Source organism: Gallinula chloropus (assembly GCF_964237585.1).
Source record: "Gallinula chloropus genome assembly, chromosome: 17".
Classification (NCBI taxonomy): Eukaryota; Metazoa; Chordata; class Aves; order Gruiformes; family Rallidae; genus Gallinula; species Gallinula chloropus.
In genome coordinates this window covers 1,118,507-1,138,883 of record NC_140102.1, presented here as the reverse complement: position 1 = coordinate 1,138,883, position 20,377 = coordinate 1,118,507, and the positions used below count along the sequence as shown (strand labels likewise).

General features: G+C 52.6%; 1 protein-coding gene across 1 annotated transcript; it reads left to right on the top strand.

Annotated features, from left to right (window-relative positions):
* The first annotated feature begins 777 nt into the window (after window positions 1-777).
* On the top strand, window positions 778-18,766 carry LOC311198294 (G protein-coupled receptor kinase 3-like). Its single transcript, XM_084272210.1, has 2 exons — window positions 778-1,015; window positions 18,383-18,766. The coding sequence occupies exons 1-2, from the start codon at window positions 903-905 to the stop codon at window positions 18,492-18,494; spliced, it is 225 nt and encodes a 74-aa protein (XP_084128336.1). The 5' UTR covers window positions 778-902; the 3' UTR covers window positions 18,495-18,766.
* Window positions 18,767-20,377: the final 1,611 nt, after the last annotated feature.

Here is a 20,377-nt window from a genome sequence, read left to right as displayed (position 1 = left end):
CCCCGCTGCCTGCGGGGCCGAGGGGCGTGTGGGTGTCCCCGGGAGCATCCGAGCCGCCGCACCGGGGGGGACCCGGGGAGCTCCCACTGCATCCTGCCCCCCGCCCAGGGGGTCCACGCTCGCGGCGCCGGGGGCTTTAAATCCCTGTCTACCCCCCCTCCTCCCCCCGGGCAGCGGGAGCCGGCCCCGGGCTCCCCGCGGCTGGGACGCGGAAGCCCCGCGGGGCCGCCCCCTCCCCCGGATCCCCGCGGGGGTCCCCGGCAGCTCCCCCCGCTCCGGCGGCCGGCGCGGAATCCAGGTCCAGATTTTTGCGGGAGCCGCCGCGCCGCAGCCCCTAAAGCCGCCGCCGGGCAGCCCCTGCGGCCGCGCCGCCCTCCCGCCCATGGCCGCCGAGCCCCGCGGCTGCACCCGGCCCTGCCCGCCCGGCGCCGCGGGGGCCTCGCCGGGCTGCGCCGCCGCCATGGGCCCGGCGGGGGCTGCCGAGCGCTGAGGAGCCGCGCGGGCGGGGGGCGCTGCGGCCCGGCCCGGCCCGGCGGGGGCGGCGCACGGCCGCGGAGAGCGGCGGGGGAGGGGGGGTTTCCCGCCCGCCCGCCCGCCCGCCGCGGCGGCCGCGGGCTGAGGGCGCGCAGGGCCGGCGGCGAGCCCCGGGCGCGGAGGGCGGGGAGGCGGCCGCCGTCCCGTCCCCCCCCAACTCCCCTCCCTGTCCCCCCGCCCCGCGCTCTCGCACACGCGCAGCCGGGAGGCGCTCGGCGGCACCGGCGGAGGGGGAGCCGCCGCCGTCCGCCTCGCCAGCCCGCCCGCCGCCGCCGACACCTCCCCCCCCCTTCCCCGCCTCACGCCGCCTCGGGGGCGGCTGCCCCCGGCGGAGCCTCCATCTGCAGCCCGGCGGCGGGAGCGGGAACATGGCGGACCTGGAGGCGGTGCTGGCCGATGTCAGCTACCTGATGGCGATGGAGAAGAGCAAGAGCACCCCGGCGGCCAGGGCCAGCAAGAAGATCACCCTGCCCGAGCCCAGGTACCGCCCGTCCCGGCCCTCGCCCGGCCGCGGCCGCTGCCCGGCGGCCTCCCCGTCCCCCCCGCGCCGGCACCGCGGAGCCCAGCATAACGGTCTGGCGGCGGCGGCGGCCCTCCCGCCGTGCCCGGGCCCCCCGCGGCCTCGGGGCGGGTCGTCGGCAGCAGGGTCGGGGCGGGCGCGGTTATTGGGAACAACTTCTGCAGGCGTTGCCGGGCAGGTGGGGATGCGGGGGGATGCCGGTGGGGATGCCGCTTCCTCCCGGGGAAGGGGAAACAACCCCCAGCCCCGCGGCTCGGGGCTCTAAATCGGTCCTAAACTTGACGCTTCTTCACCCCGCGGGCGAGGGAAATGCTCGAGCCGGCGAGCTGAATAAGATGGCCAAGCCGAGGCGAGCCGTGGGTTATTCTGCGGAGCTATGCGTCTATTTATTTATCTATCTATCCGCTATCCCCCCCCCCCCCCATCCCCCGATGATGCTCGGTGAGGTGTGACAGCCGAGCGGGGAGATGCGGGGAGGGAGGACGGGCTGGGGCGAGGGAGGGATGCTCCCTCCTGGCGCGGCGGCTCGGGGAGCCGTACGGCGCTGGGCTGGTGCAGGTGTCGGCGTCGCGGAGAGAGGGGCCGGGCGCCGTGACACGGCTGAGGTCGTTTCCTTGGGGTTTAGGTGGTAAAAGCAGCTGCTGCTTCTGAGCGAGAGTCCCCTCTTGTCGTGTGTGTGTGTTATAAAAGCACCTGCGCCTCGCTTACCTACCCATTGCTGGCGTTAAGAGCGAGCTGTCCCCTCTCCCTCCACGGCTCTGTGTAAACCTGTTGTAAATGAAGACTTAACCAGCAAACAGAACGCTGCCACGGCAGAGAAAACCCCAAAACGTGAAGCAAAACCGGCTGCAAAACGTGTAGGCAGCTGGCAAGCCAGGGCTGGTGGCCTAGCTGAGCTGCTGCCGTGAGCCAGCGGGGACCGAAGCCATCTCCTCGCTGCTTCCCTCCTCCTTCTGCCCCTACGCCTGGATTCTGGGTAGTGCAGGAGGGCTGCAGCGGGGAGGGGGGGAAGGAGAGGGGCTCCGGGTGCCCGGCGTGTGCTCATCCCCCTTGCAGAGGCAGTGAAGCTGTGGGTGAAGAAGTTTGGCAGTCGTTCTTAAGGTCCAGTTGAGGATGGCTTGCTGGACAGATGAAGGTGTGGGGGGTTATTTTTCTCCTGGTATGTGTAAATGCTTGTAAACATAATACCCGTCGAACCTGGGGTATGGGGTGCTTCATGGTACCTCTGCGTTCAGCCACGGCTGGTTAATGTGTGGGCCCAGCTTTCAATGGGGACACGACCCCACGGAGAGGTGAGAGTGGGGATGTGGGCAGAGGGTGAGCAGGGGAGGAGTCCCCCCAGTGCCGTGAGAAATAACCACTCGTGGTGCTTGTGGGGAGGCTCGGAAGCCGCTGCCCCTGGTCCCATCGCCTCGTGCAAGGCGCAGGCTGGTAGCTCAGCAGGAGGCCTGGAGAACCTGCAGCGTGCTGCTCTCCTGCTCCGGGGTTTGGGCTTTGCCAAGGTTTGGTACTTCCCCTGAGCTCAGGGGGATGTCTGCCTGCGTTCGGCTCCACGTTCAGGGTGGGAACCAGCAGCCAGAGGAAGTTTTGCAGAGCAGGAGGCGAGGAGGAGGGTTAGGTGCTGGGAGGCCGAGCTCCTAGAGCTGCCTGTTGGGAGGGTACCTGCTGTATTAAGGGGAAAAGATTGCTTATCGTCCCTCCCCTGGGGACTGTCATGCTCTGAAGAAGGTGAGGAGCCTCAAGGGAGGGACAGGTTTGCAGCTGTAAGGGGTGTTGTGGTGCCACAGGACGTGTAAGGCAGACAGATGAGAGGAAGCGTGGACATAAACGAGAAGAGAGACTTACCTAAGCCCGGGACCACAAACGGCTCTAGAAGACTCGAAATGACTGAACTTCTCAGCAGCTAACTGAAACCAGGGATTTCCTCCTGCACTAGGAAACTGTGACCGTTATTCTGGTGTCAGATGTCTCCGTGCTGGCTTCTGGTTGGGTTGTTGTGCTGTTTTTTTTCCCTCTGAACCCTCTCATTAACACAGCCACGGTGTGTGGGGTACACTTAACCACTCCGTGCCGCTGTCAACGTGATTCATTGGGAGTTATATAAATGGGCTGGTTGGATGCGGGTTGGTATAGTAACAGTGAAAAAAAATACATAACACACCAAGCCCTCTCTTGCATGAGCTTGGAATCAAACAATGTCCCCCAATCTCTTTACATTATTTTGTTTTATCATTCCTCCATGTGTGAGAAGCAGCTCCTGGGAGGAGCGCGAGCGCGGCGCTGTCACGCCGGGCTGCGGGCAGCCGTCCTCGTGCGTCGCGCCGTCGCTGGGATGGATCCCAGGAAGGTCACTGGAATATCACATCCACGCTTGGGAAGAAACGCCTCGGCCTTATTGCAGTGCTCTTCTCGCAGGAATGCCTTGGGTGGTGCTTTATCTCCTGGGGAGGGGGACATGACACACACCACTGCCCAGCATCCTGTGCTGCTGCTCTTATCTCCCCAAGAAACATCACGGAGGTTTTTACCTCCCTCCTCCCCCCTTGCAGTCCTTTGCTGGAGGCTGGTACACCTGTAGGCAGGTTTTATCTGCTAGATAAGCCTGATACTAACCCAAGTCAGGGAGTTTACTGTAATGCAAATTTGAGGGGGCTTCCTGTTTACAAGGAAATAGCTGTAGTGCCGGCAGAATGAATTCCAAGGCTGCAGGCCAAGGCTTAGCAGCAAATAAACTCGGAGGGTGAAGAGTTTATTGGCCGTGGGGCTGATTATTGCTGACTTCACATGAAGCATCCTCCCCGGAGTGTTCTGTACTGAAATCGTTAAAAATCCCAGCTTGGGAAGAAAGAGGACAGGAGATGCTAATGAGACAGGAGTGCTGCAGGAGGAGCCTTAGTGTGGTTTTGTTTTGGGTTTGTTTTTTAAACCACCAAAACAAAACAACCCCTTTTCCATCCTCTGTCATCTGCTTTTCCTTCCCTTCTGCTGTTTCCTCCTTCCGTTCGGAAGGGCCTTCCCAAGCACTGTGGAAGCTGTGATGATGCCTTTCAGTTTGACGTTGTTCTCCAGGAGCCCGCTTTGCAGGCAGGTTCACACGGAGGGGGGGAACACGGGGTAGGAGGGGGGCAGGAGGGCTGTCAAAACCCACACGACTGCCAGAAGTGGGGCCTGGAATGGAAAAGGCGACTTACAGCCTGAAACACGAGCAGATGTCAAACCTTAATCTTTTTCTACAGGATTGCAGTCGAGTGTTTTGAGCTTGGGGTGGAGGGAAAGGAGTAAATAAACCTCACTTAATTTCTGAGGCGACTCAGCAGGCTTCTGAAGGTTTTCCCTTTTCTGGGTGAATTTTAGATTTCCCTTATTTTTGGTGAAAGGAAGTGGAAGAACTTTATTTGCCAGCAGCACCTTCTGCTTTGAGCCAGGGGTTTATGTAACGTGAAGTCGAGGGGAAAATAAAAACTAGTCCAGGAGACCAGGTTAACAGGGATGGGAAGAGGGTGCAGGAGGTGCCCTGGGCTTGTCCCCACACTGGCTGTGCCCAGCATCCCCAGGAAAGGTAACGTGAAAGCTCCCTCACTGTAAACATCACCTGAAAGCTCTGTGTGTCTTTGGTGTACAGATACCAAGGGCACGGTAAGGAAGCGTGGTGTGTGTCTGTCAGGCTGCCCTCCGGCTCCTCTTGCTGCAGCTGTAGGGTGTTGCTCATCTCATCTGGCCTTTTCTCACCTGGTTATTTCAGTAATTCTCTCAAGCTAATTCTTACTATTCTCCCAACAGATTCCGTCTGAATCCTGCCCCTCCTGGGGCAGAAAAGGCACGCTGCAGTCACTTCTTTCTTAAAAACCACACGGTTTTAACATGCTGGTTTTCCTTTCACCCCATCCCCTCTTCACCTCCAGAGCTGAAGACTAGCACTCTGGTACCCAGCTGCTCCAGGCTGCGATGTGCTCTGTGCTTTCCAGCCCCGTGTTCAGACCAACGTGCTTACTAAACCTCTGAGTGAGCTCTGCTGAATGCAGAGAGGCTGCTTTTCCTTCCAGTCCCATCCCGAGCTGTCTGTGACTTGCTTTCTTCCCATGGCAGGGCCGAGTATTGGTGAAACCTGGGTGACATCTGCTAGGGGCTGAGCGTCGTTACCCTGCATTGCTTCTGCTTTCTCAGCGTTGCTCTCCTGGTTTTACTGGCATTTCCTTCTCTGAATTTCATTTGTTTCTTTGATGTGACCTTCAGTGTGTTCTTGTACCTCTTGAATCTCCTGTAGCATCTCTGAGGTACAGGCTAAACCCCTGTCAGTCTCGGTTACTTTGGTGGCATTTTCTCCAGCTTTCTGTAAAAAATAGGCTATTGCTTTCGAGTGCTGCTGCTACAAACCCCCTCCTGATGAGGGTTTGTGCAATGGTATTCGTTGCTGTTATGTTCCCATCATCCCTTTGCATCTTTCCAGGTGCTGCTTTGTTGCTTCCAGCGTACTGTTGGGTCCGGGGCTTCTGCAGGTGGCACCTCAACTCGCTGAGCATCCCTTGCTCGGCGTCACGGTATTGAGAACTGCTGTGGCTGCTCCCAGCTCCTGACAGTACCCGCTTTGGCCCATGTGTTGTCCACAAAGCTCCTCCCTGAATCCCTCACCGAAATGCTCTTTTATTCCCAACGCCTTTTTGTTTTGTTTCAGACCCCGTGGCACAGGGCTCGGGGGTGCTGGTGCTGTACCCTGCTCTCCGTGTGGTTTGTTCAGCCTGCAAACAAGAAGCCTTGTGCTGCATTATGCTTCTTCCTCACTACCTGAAAGGGGTAGGAATCTTCTAAAGTGCTGCTGTGCTGTTATTTTTTGGGGGGAAAGTAGCCCCAGCCTTTGCAAAGGCTTATGTGTTCACTGGGCGCTGCCCGGAAGCGGTGCTGCTGAGCGCAGAGTTAGATAGGAGATGATAGGGAGGATTAGGGATCTAGTGGTTCCCTCAGATGAATCTGTGTCACGGTATCTGTAGCTCTGTGAAGTGCTGGTGCTTTACCTGTCCATCAGCTCGCAGCAGTGACGGCGGAGAGGGATCTCAGCAGAACTTCTTACGCCTGCCTGTCTGCAGTTCCAGAACAGGTCAGGGGTTTCGTTTGATGTGGGTTTTTTTCAGTGTCAAGCAAGACCATTCCTTGGCATTTTTGTACCATTTCCAGTACTTACTAAATATTGACTTGGAAATTTTGAAGTAAGAAATGAAACCCAGAGTGCAGGACGCTTGAACTGTCCAAAGTGGCTTAATTGACCTGTAATCTGTGGCGCTGCAGAAGGAAAAAGGTTTCCAAATGAGATGTTTTTGCAGACTGATTTATTATTTTGCAGCTGTACTGTATGTATCTTGATGAAGGTTTAAGCAAGGAGTAAAGGCTGGGCTGAAGCTCGGTGGGAGCTCAAGCTGGCTGAAGGGTGCTGTGTGCCAGGCAGGTCTTGTGAGCACTGGGCAAAGTGCTGGCAGTGAACCCACAGCAGGTGCTGTGCAGGGTCAACGTGTCCCCGTTCAACAGAGCATCTCATGGTTCACCAGGCGCCTTCTCAAAGAGGCTGTAAGCTGCGTGTGCAGACACACTCCACGTTGCTGCTCTTCCCAAAGCCTTGCCATCTCATTAGTGCAACTCCTGCTTCCGAGGTGGTGGATGTCTCCTCTTTTCTGGGCAGATCCTCTGCCCAGTTTTCAAGCAACAAAGTGCCTTCTGAGGCACCTGAGCCCGTGCCCCCTGAGTGACAGAGCTGTTCTGCTGCTCAGCTGGGGATGAGGGGCAGCAGGAGCCCACCGTGCTGCCCACTCATCCCTCTCTTGTGTCCTAGGGTATCCCCCTGGCTTTTATTTCCTCACTTCAGGTATTACACTGCTCTTGCTGATGATGAAGAAAGCCCTGGTTCGTTTAGGTTAGTGCAGTTCATAGAAATGGGTATGTTTTGAAGGTCAGCTTCCTTCTTCAGGAAGGATGAAGTGAGTAGACAGAAGCTTGTCTGTCTTACCGTGTCTCTTGGGTTGAAAGGTGTGCTTGGATACTCACAGAGCAGCCGAGGAGGGGAAAAGCCCCTTGGGCTTTGCTGAGCTAGCATTACAAGAGAGACTGAACGTTTCTTGGGGAGTAGCTTAGCCCTGCTCAGCGTGAGCACCGTGCCAGAGCACTTAAACCCTCGGTGGTGGTTAGAAATTCAGCCGGCTCACGGTGCTGTCGGTGGAAGCGTTGGCTGAGAAGGCAGTGAAAGGATGGCTGTCTCCAGAGAGGTCAGCAAAGGGACAGTGAGGGCTGCTGACATCATGTGTGTGCTTCTCATCTCAGGTTAGCTTTGTGCTGTGGGACGTCCAGGATGGGGATGGAGAGCCAGCACAGGAGCCCGTATGGGAGGGCTGCCGCTGGCTGCACTGGTTGGGTGTTGTCTCACTTGGGACTTCATGTTGTTATCTTGCTGCCTGTGTGGAAGTGCATGGGAAGACCAGGCTCCTGTTGCAAAGCTCTCTTGGCTTTACTGGACTAGACCTGAGGCTTTGGAGGAAAGGTGCTGTTGTAGCCCGACCTGCAGAGATCTGGAGCCAAGCTGATGAGGAATTGGTGATGTGCCTTTGGATGTTTTGGAGTTAAAATGAGGTTTTCTGAGCCACAGAGCAGCAGTGGAGCCCCAGGGCTGTCTCTGCTCCGGAGCAGAGGTTACTTGGAGTGTCTCTGGGCTCAGGAGAGGCAGATCCAGCCGTCGGGGAGGTGTTCAGCTTAGTTCCCTGGGGATGCGCTGAGGCTGAAGCTTATGTTTCAAAACACAGACCTTCCCTTGGGTGTCATTACCTTAATTAAGAAAAAAGGTAAATGAGGGTGATCTGGGAAGAGATCAGCACGCAGCCTTCCCTTATGGTGCTGACACCAGAGGGATGTTTTTGGGGAGAGCTTCCCTAAGGTGCTGTTGCACTGCAGGTGTGAGGAGCACAGACTTTTGTAGGTGGGATGGCTTTTCAGTGCCCGGACCTTCCCACTAGGAATGTTTCCAGCACAGTGCTGGAGCTGTAACCTCAGGACACGAGCGTATGAGCTCTTGGTTTCTGTGCTGGTGAAATCATGTGGAATGCCCTGGTTTAATCTTCTTATCGGTAATCGCTTTTTTTTTTAATTAATAAAATTAGAAAAAAGCCTATCAGAGCCATCAGGTCTAGGTCTGTAAACCAAATAACAGACCTTAATTGGACTAAGTGGATGTAAAAGCAGTGGTTTCTAGCTTTAGAAATTCTAGCTGTTTGCTGCAGAGAGAGCTGCACCCTGTGCTTAGGAGTTTCTCCAAGAAAATTGTTCCAATACAGAATAAACACCTCTACAAACAGGCCTCCTGTAAGGAAATACACATTTCTGAGAGGGTTAGGGGAAACTGCGTCCCCATAGAAACAACCTCCCCCCAGCCCCCTCCCAGTGCACCGGGAGTTTGTCCTGTCGGCATGTGCTGTGTCGTGTTGAGAAGGGGATGGGGAAAGGGCAGGTTTCCCAGGGCCTGGCAGAGCCTGTGTTAAATGCTGACAGAAACCCAGTGCAGCTGATGCAGCGTGTCTGCGATCCGCCGCACCGGACAAGCACCAGCTGCACTTGGCTGCAGCCTTGGGGGACGCGCCTTGCAGCACGGAGCCGGGAGCGGAGGGATGCTCGGCACCCGCCAGCGCTCGCTGCTGCTGCTGCTGCCGGAGGCGCAGAGGAGGGAAGAGCTCCCAGCAGCTTCTGCATCCTCCCAGAAAATGAAAAAGCACCGGGGAACCCGATAAAAGGCTCAGTGCTGCAGACCTGAGAGGAAGATGCCGCTCTCCCCAGGGTCTGCACGCAGAATGCGGCGCTCTGGGTGCTGCTTGGCTGCTGTTCTTTTTGGTACCTTTGGGGGTTGGACCTGATGATCTCTGGAGGTCCCTTCCAGCCCCTGCAATTCTGTGATTTCTGCCTTCATTCCGGAGGGGAGAGTGAGCTCTGCGAGGTGCAGGTCTTGGTTAAATGATGGTGAGACAAGGCTGGCTCTGCCATGAACAGAACCACTCCAGAAGGAGTTTGGGTCAGGTGGGTGTGGGTTTGCTGGCTCTGCTTTAGGGCTTGGGTTCCGAGCCTGTGGTGGGCAGTAAGGGATGGGGAGGTGGTGCCTCTGAGGGGACTGCCCTTTCCAAGCCTCCTCATCGTTTGCTGTTCTTCTGCATCTCCATCCTGGCTTCCCCATTGCATCCTGGTCGTTTTCATGTTAAGGGTTCCTCTGTCTCAGTGCTTCAGCCCCTCTGGTTTTTGAAATTTTATCTGACTTCACTTTTTCACCCCAGATTTTCCCAGTCTTCTTTCCAAATTGTCCGAGCGATCGCTTTGTTTCCATCTCCCTTACTTCTGGGACTTCAACTAACTGCCAGGTTAAAACACTCAACGAGGAGGAAAAAAGTCAATAAATCAATTTTACACTTGTGGTTTGGTTCCTTTTGCTTTGCTTGAGGAGAATCGGTGCTGCAGTGCTCGGGACGCGAGGCTCTGGAGGGATGCTTGCCTCTTCAGAGAGGGGGGGAAAAAGGACACAGGAACATTTCTGTCAGCTTTACCTTGTTATTTAAAGGAGTTCTGAGAAGATCTGGTTCTTGGACCAAATATTTCTTGATAGCTCTCACTTTTGATGAGTTTTGCACCACTAAAGCTTGTAAGTCTGCTCTTTATAAAGGCGGAAAGCCCCAGCCTGGGGCCGTGGTGGCCGTGTGCCATTCAGCTCTTGCTCTGAATTGTACTTGTTGACCCTGTCGTGCTTTCAGTTCAAAGGCCTTTGGGCCAGGATCCTTGGTCCACTTTTAGCAACTTTACGATGGATTTGGATAGTGCAAATAAACACTAAAGCCTCTGTAAAACTGCATCTCCAGACTATAAATGAATAAATAAATCACAGTGTGTGTGCTCCAGTCAATGTTGGCCGTCGTTCTTGGTAGCTCAGTTAGTGTTTATACTTGGGTGCTGCTTTTAAAGAAAGTTCTAAACATTTTATAGATCTGGAGAGATTAAAAAGAATTGGCAGGCCTGCAGTGATTTTATATTTGTTTTAAAAACCCTCAGCCTTGGATTGACAAATGACTTAATTGCTGCAGCAGCAGCAAGGAGATGTGATTTTTGTGCTCATTTCTTTCTTGTGATTTCTCAGTAGCAGCGTGCTGGTGGAAGGGCAAGTCCTTGACACTACAATTCACTGTAATTATTCCTGAAAAATTCATGTACTTAGAAGCTTTTATATTAGTTTCAGATTTCAGCAGTGGTAATGCAGATGATCCTCAAGGAACATGAGGATAGTGCCTGTTTTGAAATCGCAGCTGAAGAGCTACTGTGCTTTTGGCTCCCTCCTTGTAAACTTTCTCTGTTAATATAATTTGCATAAGTGCAGCCCTTCGGTCTCTGGGATGAGACACACACCCTGGAGAGGGGCTGTGGGAAGGTGGTGAGGGGCTTTAATCCTTTCCATCCCAAACAGGGGCCTTGGGTGGAACATGCTGTTAATCACCCCTGGCAATTAGAAGAGCATCCGTTCCCTGCAGTGCCTTGGCAGGCAGTTGGCACACGATGCAGAGGGTGTGGAAGGCAGAAAACGGGGTGTAAATGGATGAACTTGGCATGGACAAACCCTGTCCTTGTCCTGGGTGCTGTGCAGAGTAACAGCAGCAGAGGTGCTGCTCTCAGGGAGGTTTCCTTCTGCTCCCTGTGACTTTTGTCCTCGGCTCCTGAGACAAAGAGTAGGACAAGCGTGTGCCCTGATTAACAGAGCACCCATCGTGCTCCTGTTTCTCTATCATGATGCCAGTTGGATGCTGCATTGCTGTCAGGGCGTTCTGGAACATTACAGGATGCTCCTAAGCAGAGGGAGGAGAGGAACATATTTTCCCTGTGTTATTCCACTGTTGTCCAACCCCCTGATTTCAGTCCCCTAACGATTTGTTTTCTCTCCCAATAGGGAATTTTCCCAGCAATAAATACCTGGGGTGAGATGGTGTGGTGGCCCTTTCTGGCTTTGCACACTGGGAATTGACTTTGCCCTGTTAATTGCTCCAGCACCAGTCGCAGTGTGTAAAATAACCTTTCCCAGCGTCCCAGAACGAAATGGTTTGCAGAAGTGTTAACTTCTGCTGAACTCTGCGCTGGGTTCAAGCCTGAGAGGAAGCACGATGAGATGGAGCGGCTGGTTTGTGCTATGTTGGCTATTTTCCACCTCTCATGCAGGAGGGAAGCTAATTCTTCTTTTCGGGTTGCATTCAGCGCCTGTCCTTCGCTTTCACCCCCAAAGTGGAGCCTTAAGCTGAGCTGGGGGCTGCGATCACAGGGGTTGGAAGGGACCTTGAAAGCTCATCGTGTCCAACCCCCTGCCAAAGCAGCTCCCCAGCTCATATTGCACAGGTCGGTGTCCAGAGGGGGCTGGAATATCTCCAGAGGATACTCCACACCCCCTGGGCAGCCTGTCCCACGGCTCCCTCACCCTCACTGTGTAAAAGTTCTTCTTATGCTCTAACTTGCAGCCATTGCCCCTTGTCCTGTCCCCACAGACACTGAAAAGGGGCTGCCCGTTTCCCCCTGCATCCAATACTTAAGATACTGATAAACATTAATAAGGTTCCCCGTTAGTCTTCTTCTCTCCAGGCTGAACAGTCCCAGCTCACTCAGCCTTTCCTCACAGGGGAGATGTTCCAGCTCCTTCAGCATCTCTGTCCCTCCTCTGGACTCTCTCCAGGAGATCCCTGGCTGGTTGATCCCAGGGAGCCCAGCACTGGACACAACACTCCAGGTGGGGCCTGAGCAGGGCAGAGCAAGAGTGGGAGGATCCCCTCCTGTGACCTGCTGCCCACACTCCTCCTGATGCCCCCCAGATCCAGCGACTGGTCGCAGTTTGCTGTCTGTGTCAAGGGCAGGTCTGTTCGGCTGGGCAGGTAATTCATGCCAGTGCTGAGCATGTTACAGGGGAATGATGGTGTGGTTAGTAGGCTGACACACAGATTTACCCTTTCTGTTGAGATGTTTCTCTCCTTTCCCCCCCCGTTGTCTTCCCTTATGTGACTTGTTTTCCTTCCTACTCCTCAGAACCTCAGGAAAAATACTTCCAAGGAGAAGCCACTTGGCTCACGACACAATAGCAGGATTGGAATTCAGGCTTTTGGATTTTCTTCTCGTTTGAGATTGGGTCTGAGTGGGCTTAGTTATTTTCTGTCTGCAGGCAAGCTCAGGGCTCTGTCGGCTTTGTGGGACCTCCCTGTGTCTGTGTCTGTTGCACTGAATGCGGTGGCAAAGAGGCAAGTAGAGCTGAAAGCTGGATGTGGTGAGGGGATGTGATAATACAGTGTGGAAAGCAAGGTGAGAACGGGATGAGGTACCAAGCAGGCTGAGAAAGCAGACCTGGATAAATGGAAGGGGACTGGGGTGGAAGCAGGACGCTCAGAGGGTGGTGAGGGACAGTGCTGAGGCTGGCAGTCAAAGGCAGTGGTGATTCAGTTGCTGAATATCTAGTGTTTTCTTGAAGTAATTCTGAGCATTTGAGTAGTTCATGGATGTGCCAGGAGCAAGAGGAGGTTTGTGTGTGCTGGGTGTGGATGCAGGTGTGGCAGAAGATGGTCCCTGGCGTGACAGAAGGATGGTACCACCCTGACGACCAGGGCAGGGGAAGAAGAAACGCAGCTTTATTTGACAGGCTGGGGACCTGAGGCAGATAATGTTTATGACTTCCCTGAGCTGACATGGGAAATGTTGGTGCAGTTAAATACTGAACTCTGCTCTCCTCGGGCTGCTCTCTGAAAGCTGCCATTTCATTCTTGTTTTGTTTTCCAGTCCTTTTTTCTGTTTCAGCTTACAGGTGAATTTATTACCCAGTGTAACTGCACATTCTTAATGTAGGATGATTCCTTAATGCTTGCGATAAGGCCAGACGTTTGTTTTTTTAAAGCTCTGGTGTGCATGTGTCCAACTGATACTACCCCACAAATCTGAACTCTTATTGATTTATAAGAAAAAACAATGTGCTTTTGTGATAAATAATTAAAAGCTCTTTTAAGGTACAGTATTAAGGAGGCCAGGAGTAAGTATCTTCTTGGTCTCGTTCCAGTAGTAAGAGTATGTATACGTATACGAACCATTGCTTCTTTCTTTCCCCTTCATGTTTCCTAGGTGCTTTCAAAAGAACTCCTGAAGGATTTAGGATACCAAAACCTGTGCGTCTTCAAAATTAATACCTGAACTTTTCGGAAGTGTCAGAATAAACGGTGCTTGTGTTATTCTCCTCCATAACTTCTTGTTTCTGCAGGCAGCCACGCTCCCGGCTGCCTGTGCTGGCCAGGGCTGCCTGAAGGACTGTTCCTCGGGCTTCGGTGGCCATCCTGAGGGCTCTGTGGATGCTGATAGTCATGTACCCAGCAGAAGCTGAATCTCTACTGATAGGTAAAGCTTTTCCTTGGAGAACGTCACTGGTCTGTTGGGGGGGAACGGCAGGTCGGCGCTGGAGTGTGGTTCTGGCTGCAACTGAGGACAGATCCTGGCTCGGGGGCAGCTCCGGGTTTGCTGAGGAGGGAGGAGGATGGTGGGGGGAGTGATGCTCTTGCCATGCACATCGCCTTTTCTGCCCTAAGAAGGACAATGCTGTGTTTCCTTCTTAGCTTTTCAGATGTGTTTCAAGCAGACGCTTCCCGCCCTCGGTGCGGCAGCTGCCTGTGGTCTGCCTGCTGTCAGGCCGCCCGCCGTGCATGCTCGTAGCAGCGAGGCCATCTCAGTTCCCAAATGCATTTAACCTCGAAGGCTGTTTGGTGGTGGATTTCTTTGATCCCATCTGAGAGTGCAGGGTGCTGGCTAGAGATGTAAGATGTGGCCTGGAGAAGAGAAGGCTGCTTCTGGGAGAGCTCGAAGCCCCTTCCCATTGCTGGGGGCTCCAGGAGAGCTGGAGAGGGGTTAGTGCCCAGGGCAGGGAGGGCCAGGCCCAGAGGAATGGCCTTCAGCTGCAGGAGGGTGATGGAGAGGGGCTGGGAAGCAGAAATCCTTCCCGGGGAGGGGGGAGGCCCTGGCATACAGTGCCCAGAGAAGCTGGGGCTGGCCCTGGACAGGGTTCAAGGCCACGTTGCATGGGGCTTGGGGCACCCTGGGCTGGGGAGGTGGCACTCAGAGGGGGCTTAGACGTCCCTCCAACCTCAAACCAGTCTGTGGTTTGGTGGTTTTAAAGCTCCTTTTTAGCCGATTCTGCAGCTCAGGCCTGTAACAAACCCTGTTCTGGGGAGGTGGAGGGGCTAACCAGGTTAGAGCGACCTGTGCTGTTCGCAAAGTTTATGGTTTGGTGATGGTGCAGATAGTGATGTCTCTGCCTGCTTCTGGGCTGGCAGCGCTCTTGGTGCTGCCTCACAAGCCTGGTCGTCTTGTTCAGCTTTGTCTTTGAGGGCAGCTTCTCCCGTGGGGCCTCAGGAGATGAGCCTGCTGAGCACCAATGTCCATGCTGTGGCACCCTGTTGCCCTCGGCATCAGCACAGGGCACTGTTTGGGTACTGTTTGCATTGCCAGGGATCATGATGCTCCTTCTGTTTGCAATTAACAAAACCTCTCCCAAAGCTTCTCCACAGTCTCACCACTATGTTAGTTCTCCATACCGACCTTGGCGTGGGTACTGCTGTGTGCCTGGTCGCAGGCCAAAGGGCTGTACCTGCTTAAATTTGACCCCGGTTGAACCAGCAAGGAGGAATCCACAGTCCAGATTGCATCTCTTAAAAAATCTGAAGTCTGACACTTGCTTTCCCTGGCCCGTTATTTCAGTTGACTTGTAGACAGAGAAATGAGCCGGTCTGAAATTTTTGTCATTTGCTGTTTTCTTCCTTTTCTGAAATAAAAAATACACAGACAAAAGGTTTAGCTACAGTGCAGTTGGATATGCTTTTGTTTCTGAAGTCTCCCTGGATTTCATTTTCAGCCAGCTTTTGTTTCTGCGTTTTTGGAGTGTTGCTATTAGGGTTGATCGTGCTGTGAACTGAGATGAACTTCTGTGAAAAGTCCACTCCTCGCATTAGCACAGTGTTTGTGCTGAAAGCATATTGGGATGTGGGAAGCTTTCCCGAAATGGCCACTTTTCTGTGAAACACAGCTTTTAATCCCGGATTGCTTACATGGAGGGCAACTAATGAATCAATATCTGAGAGCAGAGAGGGAACTTTCCTTCCCCTTTGTGGAGTGTTCTGGGCTCCACGTTAAAATTTTCCATCCTTCTGAAGGATACACAGACCGTGCTTCGTTTCTTTGGAGCTCAGTAGGATTTCTACCTTTCACTTATGTGTGAGAATCAGAAGGTGGTTATTTTGGGTAGTCATAACTCCGACTAATTTATTCCTATGTATTCATATGGATAAGGAGAGCAAATTGTCAAGGGGTGAAGGTCTGTTGTTTAGGAGCTGGAATGCAGCGTGGGCTCCTGGAGCCTGTGATCATTTTACGGATTTGTTCCGATTCTGTAGCTGCAAAAACGTTTTGTTCCTTTGCCATGTTACCCATCAGACCAGAAGTACTGGGTGTCAGGGGAGAGGAGCAGAGGCGCTGGAGAGATTTGTTCGTTACACAATCGGAGTGTTTTCCTGGACACTCCGGTCATATGTTAAATTTTTCATTATCTTCCCCCATTGTCTAGACGATCTGTTTATGTAATTCCTTGCAGTGCTCTTGTTCGAGCAGGGGAAAGCTTTCTTGATGTCGTTGGTATTAAAAAGGCTTATTCCGTTACTAATGGTCTAGTGGGCAGTGGGAATGGGGCATCACGGAGCAGTGGGAATGAGGCGGGTGTTGTGATGGGCTCGGGTCATCCAGGAGCCTGGGCACAGGGAAGTTTGGCTCTTCGGTGATGCACGCTGTGTTCTTTTATCGGTGGTCCAGTGGGTGCTGAGAGACCAGGCGAAGGTGTGCTTGGGAGACAAGGGATGCTGAGGGAAAGGTGCCCGTGGGCGGGCAGGATTAAGTTTTATGGTCCCCATTTTAAACACGCTGACGTAGGGGTGTGTGTTTTAAAGTCTCCCCATGGAAGAGGCGGCCGAGTTGTCCAATTCTGTCAATGACATGATCATTTTTATTTCGCTGCCTGGCGTGTCACAAGCACAGAACATGGTCTCAGTTTACTGCTTCCTTTTCATTTCAAACCCGTGTTTGGTTTAGGCCGTAAAAGTACACGGAGAGTAGGCCTAGTTTTTAATGAACAAATAAAGGGACTGGCAAGTTCATCACTGAATAATTTATACTCTGAACCCTGATTTACAACATTTAGCCCTCCCAGTTCTTGTTTAACTTGATATGGTGGTTTCCCCTGGAGTTTTCACTTCGGATCGCAGCGTTCGTAGGCCTGTGCTCCCCGTGGGGCTCTGGGAGGTGCATAGAAACGATTCATAGATGATTTCCTAGGCTGGGCTGAGGGCTTTTGAGTGAAATTTCTTGGCTTGTATTACAGACTATATTTTCCTGTTCAAGTCATTCAGCTTTTGTGGCTTGGGTCCTCATTTGAGGAGGGCAAAAGCTTTCCTCCCCAAAGGCGGTGGAGGGAGATGTTTCTTAGCATCTGTGAGATGTCGGAGGAGGCCTGGTGATGGGGAGAGGGGACGGTCTCAGCCCTTCGCAGGACCCAAAAACTCCGCAATTACGTGTTTGTCAAGAGACTTTAGAGAAAAAATGGATGAGAAACAACCACAGAAATCTGTGTAACGTCTCTCCCTGAGAACTGACCTGTTCAGGTCTTTCCTGGCACGGAGCAGTTCGGAGCCCTGGGTGCTCAGCCTTACCTCTGCAGGGGTGCCAGCAGGATCGAACCATCTCATTTAGGGCACAAGTACTTCGTGGCTATTTTTGTAACAATGAAGAGTATGTATGAAAATCCCAATTTTAAAATTGGACACGAAAAGTCTAGTGGGATTCTGCCTTGGTAGTGTGGCAGTGCAGTTGTTTCACCGAGGCACGGTACTGCTGGGCCGTATTGATCTTAAAATTGATGTACTTGTATTGTTGCCCCTATGAAATTTTTATAGGCATTATATTAAAATGAATATTGAGGTTACTTGACAAATAAAGGAAATCTTTGTTAATGCGGTTTAAATGAGTGATTGTGACATTATAAATTAGGCAAAGTAGATGTTAAGTGCGCTGCAGCCAAGCTGGGGGCCTAATGGAGCTGATGTTGGCTCATTTTCTCCGTGATAGATGGCAGTTGCGGTGTTAACAGCCTGATGGAGCTTTGATTGACTCGTACGTTGATTTTACACGGGGCAAGCTAAAACCTGCTGGGAGAGTGAAGAAAGGAGGCTGGAACAGGCTGCCCAGAGAGGGGATGGGTGCCCTGTCCCTGGGTGTGTTCAAGACCAGGTTGGATGGGGCCCTGGGCAACCTTGTGTAGCTCCAGGCCTGGAGGTTGGTGTCCCTGCCTGTGGCAGGGGGTTGGAGCTCTGTGATCCTTGGGGTCCCTTCCAACCCAGACCATTTTAGGATTCTATGACCAGAGTGTCTCGGGAAGCACTGTGTCCCTGGGGCTCAGCTTGCCCAGGGCAAGGCTGGCCCTGGACCCCAGCCAATGCTGCCCCAGCATCTGGTGCTCCAGCGCCCAGCTCCATACTGCCCTTCCATTCAACCTGCAAATACCAACCTGGGATAAAAACCCAGGGGAAGCCCAGGAGCTCTTCTTTAAGCTGTGGAGCCCTTGCTCTGGGTTGGCATACAGGAAGGGAACTGTTTGCAGTCACCAATGGCTTTTTTTTTTACTGCCTTTATTATTTTTTTCCGACGTGTGCTCAGCTGTGGCCTTTTCAAACCTCACTACGTGCATCTAAACTCTTGAGGGGGAATTCAGGCAGTGTCACGCCGGGTGGTGCAGGCTATTGATGTGTTAAACTTCAAATGTAAAAGCTGTGTCTCTTCTACACGAAGAAATGATATTCTACCCTGGCCACTGTTTGTACATACAGTGGGGAGAAGTGATTTGCCTTGTGTACCTCAAATTCCAAGGACGGAACCTTAAAAATCACAGCCCTGAAATAGCAGGGTTAATTTTTGGGCTAGTAAGGTGATGCCTGGGAAGGTATTCATGGGTGAAGACTGAATTTTCATAAAAGAATTCACAGGATTCAGTGACCTCTCTGTGTTGGTGACTGGGCTACAGTCAGATAAAGGCTGTAGTCCTCCAAGCTCTCATGGTCTTTGGCTAGAGCAGCAGGCTGCTGCCATGCTGTGAGTTGGTATCACCTTTGGCACGAGTCTTTTACATCGAGGTTTCTTTTCTCCAAAGTATGTTAAGGTCTGGTTTAAAATCCACAGTTTAAAGTAACTTTTTTTTTCTCTTTCTCCTTTTCTCTTGTCTTTCAGCATCCGCAGTGTCATGCAGAAATACCTCGAGGAAAGGGGTGAATTAACCTTCGACAAGATCTTTCATCAGAAAATTGGTAAGTCCTGTTCCAATAAAACCTTACTCATGTAAACATGTTTAAGATTGGTTTGCCTGCCACTTCTCTGCAACAGCTGCTGAAAAATCAGCGTGGTGGATGGTCTGGAGAACACTGGAATATGGGCAGGACTTAGTAAAACAAAGGTCTGCAATAAAATGAAATGTTGTGAGAGGGAAGAAGATGAAGCAAGGCGATCTGTCAACTTAACTTCATGTTCTGGAAAACTACTGGAAAAATAATTAAATTACTTGGAAACATTGAGGAGAAAATTGTATTACTTGGTATGGGCTTGTCAGCAATATAATGTGTCGCATCAGTTAAGCTTTATTTTTTTTTCCTCTTCCTCTGCAGCCCTGTTGATAAGGGAGCAGTAGTAGAAAGATACTGTGTGTGTTGTCCTGATGGTCTGAGAGAGACTGTAACCACGCCGAGTGTGAGGAGGGGTTTGCAAAAGATCTCTGTGAACTAGAGGAGGGTAAAAAAGGGCAGTGCTGCTCTGTTGAAAGAAGCAGCAGCATCTACACCTAGGCCTGGAGTAGCTACAGAAATACAGGGTGGAGAACCACTGGTCAGGTGGATGGTTTTATTGGCCTGGCTGCTGTAGTGGGTTGTGTTGTCTCAGCTACACTGCACGACTAAATATAAAACCAGGATTGTAGCCAGTGAGCATGTGAAGTAATCCTCTTTTGGCAGAATATCCTGTCCATCCTGGCACTGGACTACAAAATATACATGGACCTGCTGGAAGAAGTCCAGGAAAGAGCAGTGGGAATGAGCAGACCTTACTTAGCAGTCTGCTAAATATGACCTACCAGGAGGGACTGACGTAGGGTGTCGCGTAGGCTATGAGGGAGGGAAGTGAGGTGGAGCAGTCTTCCGACCCAGAAAGGTTGTTGCAGAAAGGATGAGGCTACTCAGTTTTCCAGAGGCTTAACCATTTTAGTAGCAGGATGGGTAGCAAAGGTGGGGAGTGGATTTTATGAGGGGTTTGTCAAATCTTTGTCTAGCAGATTTGAGGAGTGGGCTGGCGTGTGCCTGCTGGGGTGGCACAGCTGTCTTGTAAACTGGGGCAGGAACTGTGAAACAGGCTGGGAAGACTCGAGTGGATAGATGGATCTATTACTGTCTGAGGTATGGAGACTAAGTAACAGTGGAAGCAAATGCCCAAGAGCAAAGTGCCACTGTGCCTTGTCTCCCAGCGAGGGCCGAGTGACAGGGACATCTTTGGTCTCCTTTCCAGGCTGCAGCAGAGGTGTCCAGCCTTGGAGCCACCTGGAAACATGTGGCTCGGTGTGAGAACATTCTGGAGGTTTAAATATTTGTAGAATCATAGAATGGTCTGGGTTGGAAGGGACCCCAAGGATCACAGAGCTCCAACCCCCTGCCACAGGCAGGGCCACCAACTTCCAATCCTGGAGCTACACAAGGTTGCCCAGGGCCCCATCCAACCTGGCCTTGAACACCCCCAGGGATGGGGCACCCACCCCCTCTCTGGGCAGCCTGTTCCAGCCCCTCACCACTAAAAAAATTTCCCCCTAATTGAAATAAGTAGTGTCTGTGTATAATACTGTGGCTTGTCATCAATGGTGTTTCCACAACCCTTCTTGTACAAAGCTATGAAACCCAAAGCTTGTGTTCATGGGAGTCTTGCAGAGCTCTCTCCATTGTGGTGCAGCAGTTGAAGTGTTGTCTGGATCTTTGTGCATAAAACCAGTGACTGGCCAAAAATGCTGCACTGCAGATGCAGAGATAGCTCCCTGCTTGTGCCCACACCTCAGCATGTGCTTCGGTTTAGTGTCTCTGCCGAATTGTGAGTATTTTCCTCTAGTGTCACAGTTGCAAACTAAGTGGAATTTTAAGCAGGCAGCTTGGGCTGACTTTTAATGGTTTGACTCGGTTTGCTGGCAGTGAAAGG

Bases quoted from the DNA above. Each gene is read 5' to 3' on its own strand.
- LOC311198294 (XM_084272210.1), top strand. From the start codon at position 903: ATGGCGGACCTGGAGGCGGTGCTGGCCGATGTCAGCTACCTGATGGCG. The intron at 1,016-18,382 runs GTACCGCCCGTC...CTTGTCTTTCAG, and splicing joins ATCACCCTGCCCGAGCCCAG to CATCCGCAGTGTCATGCAGA.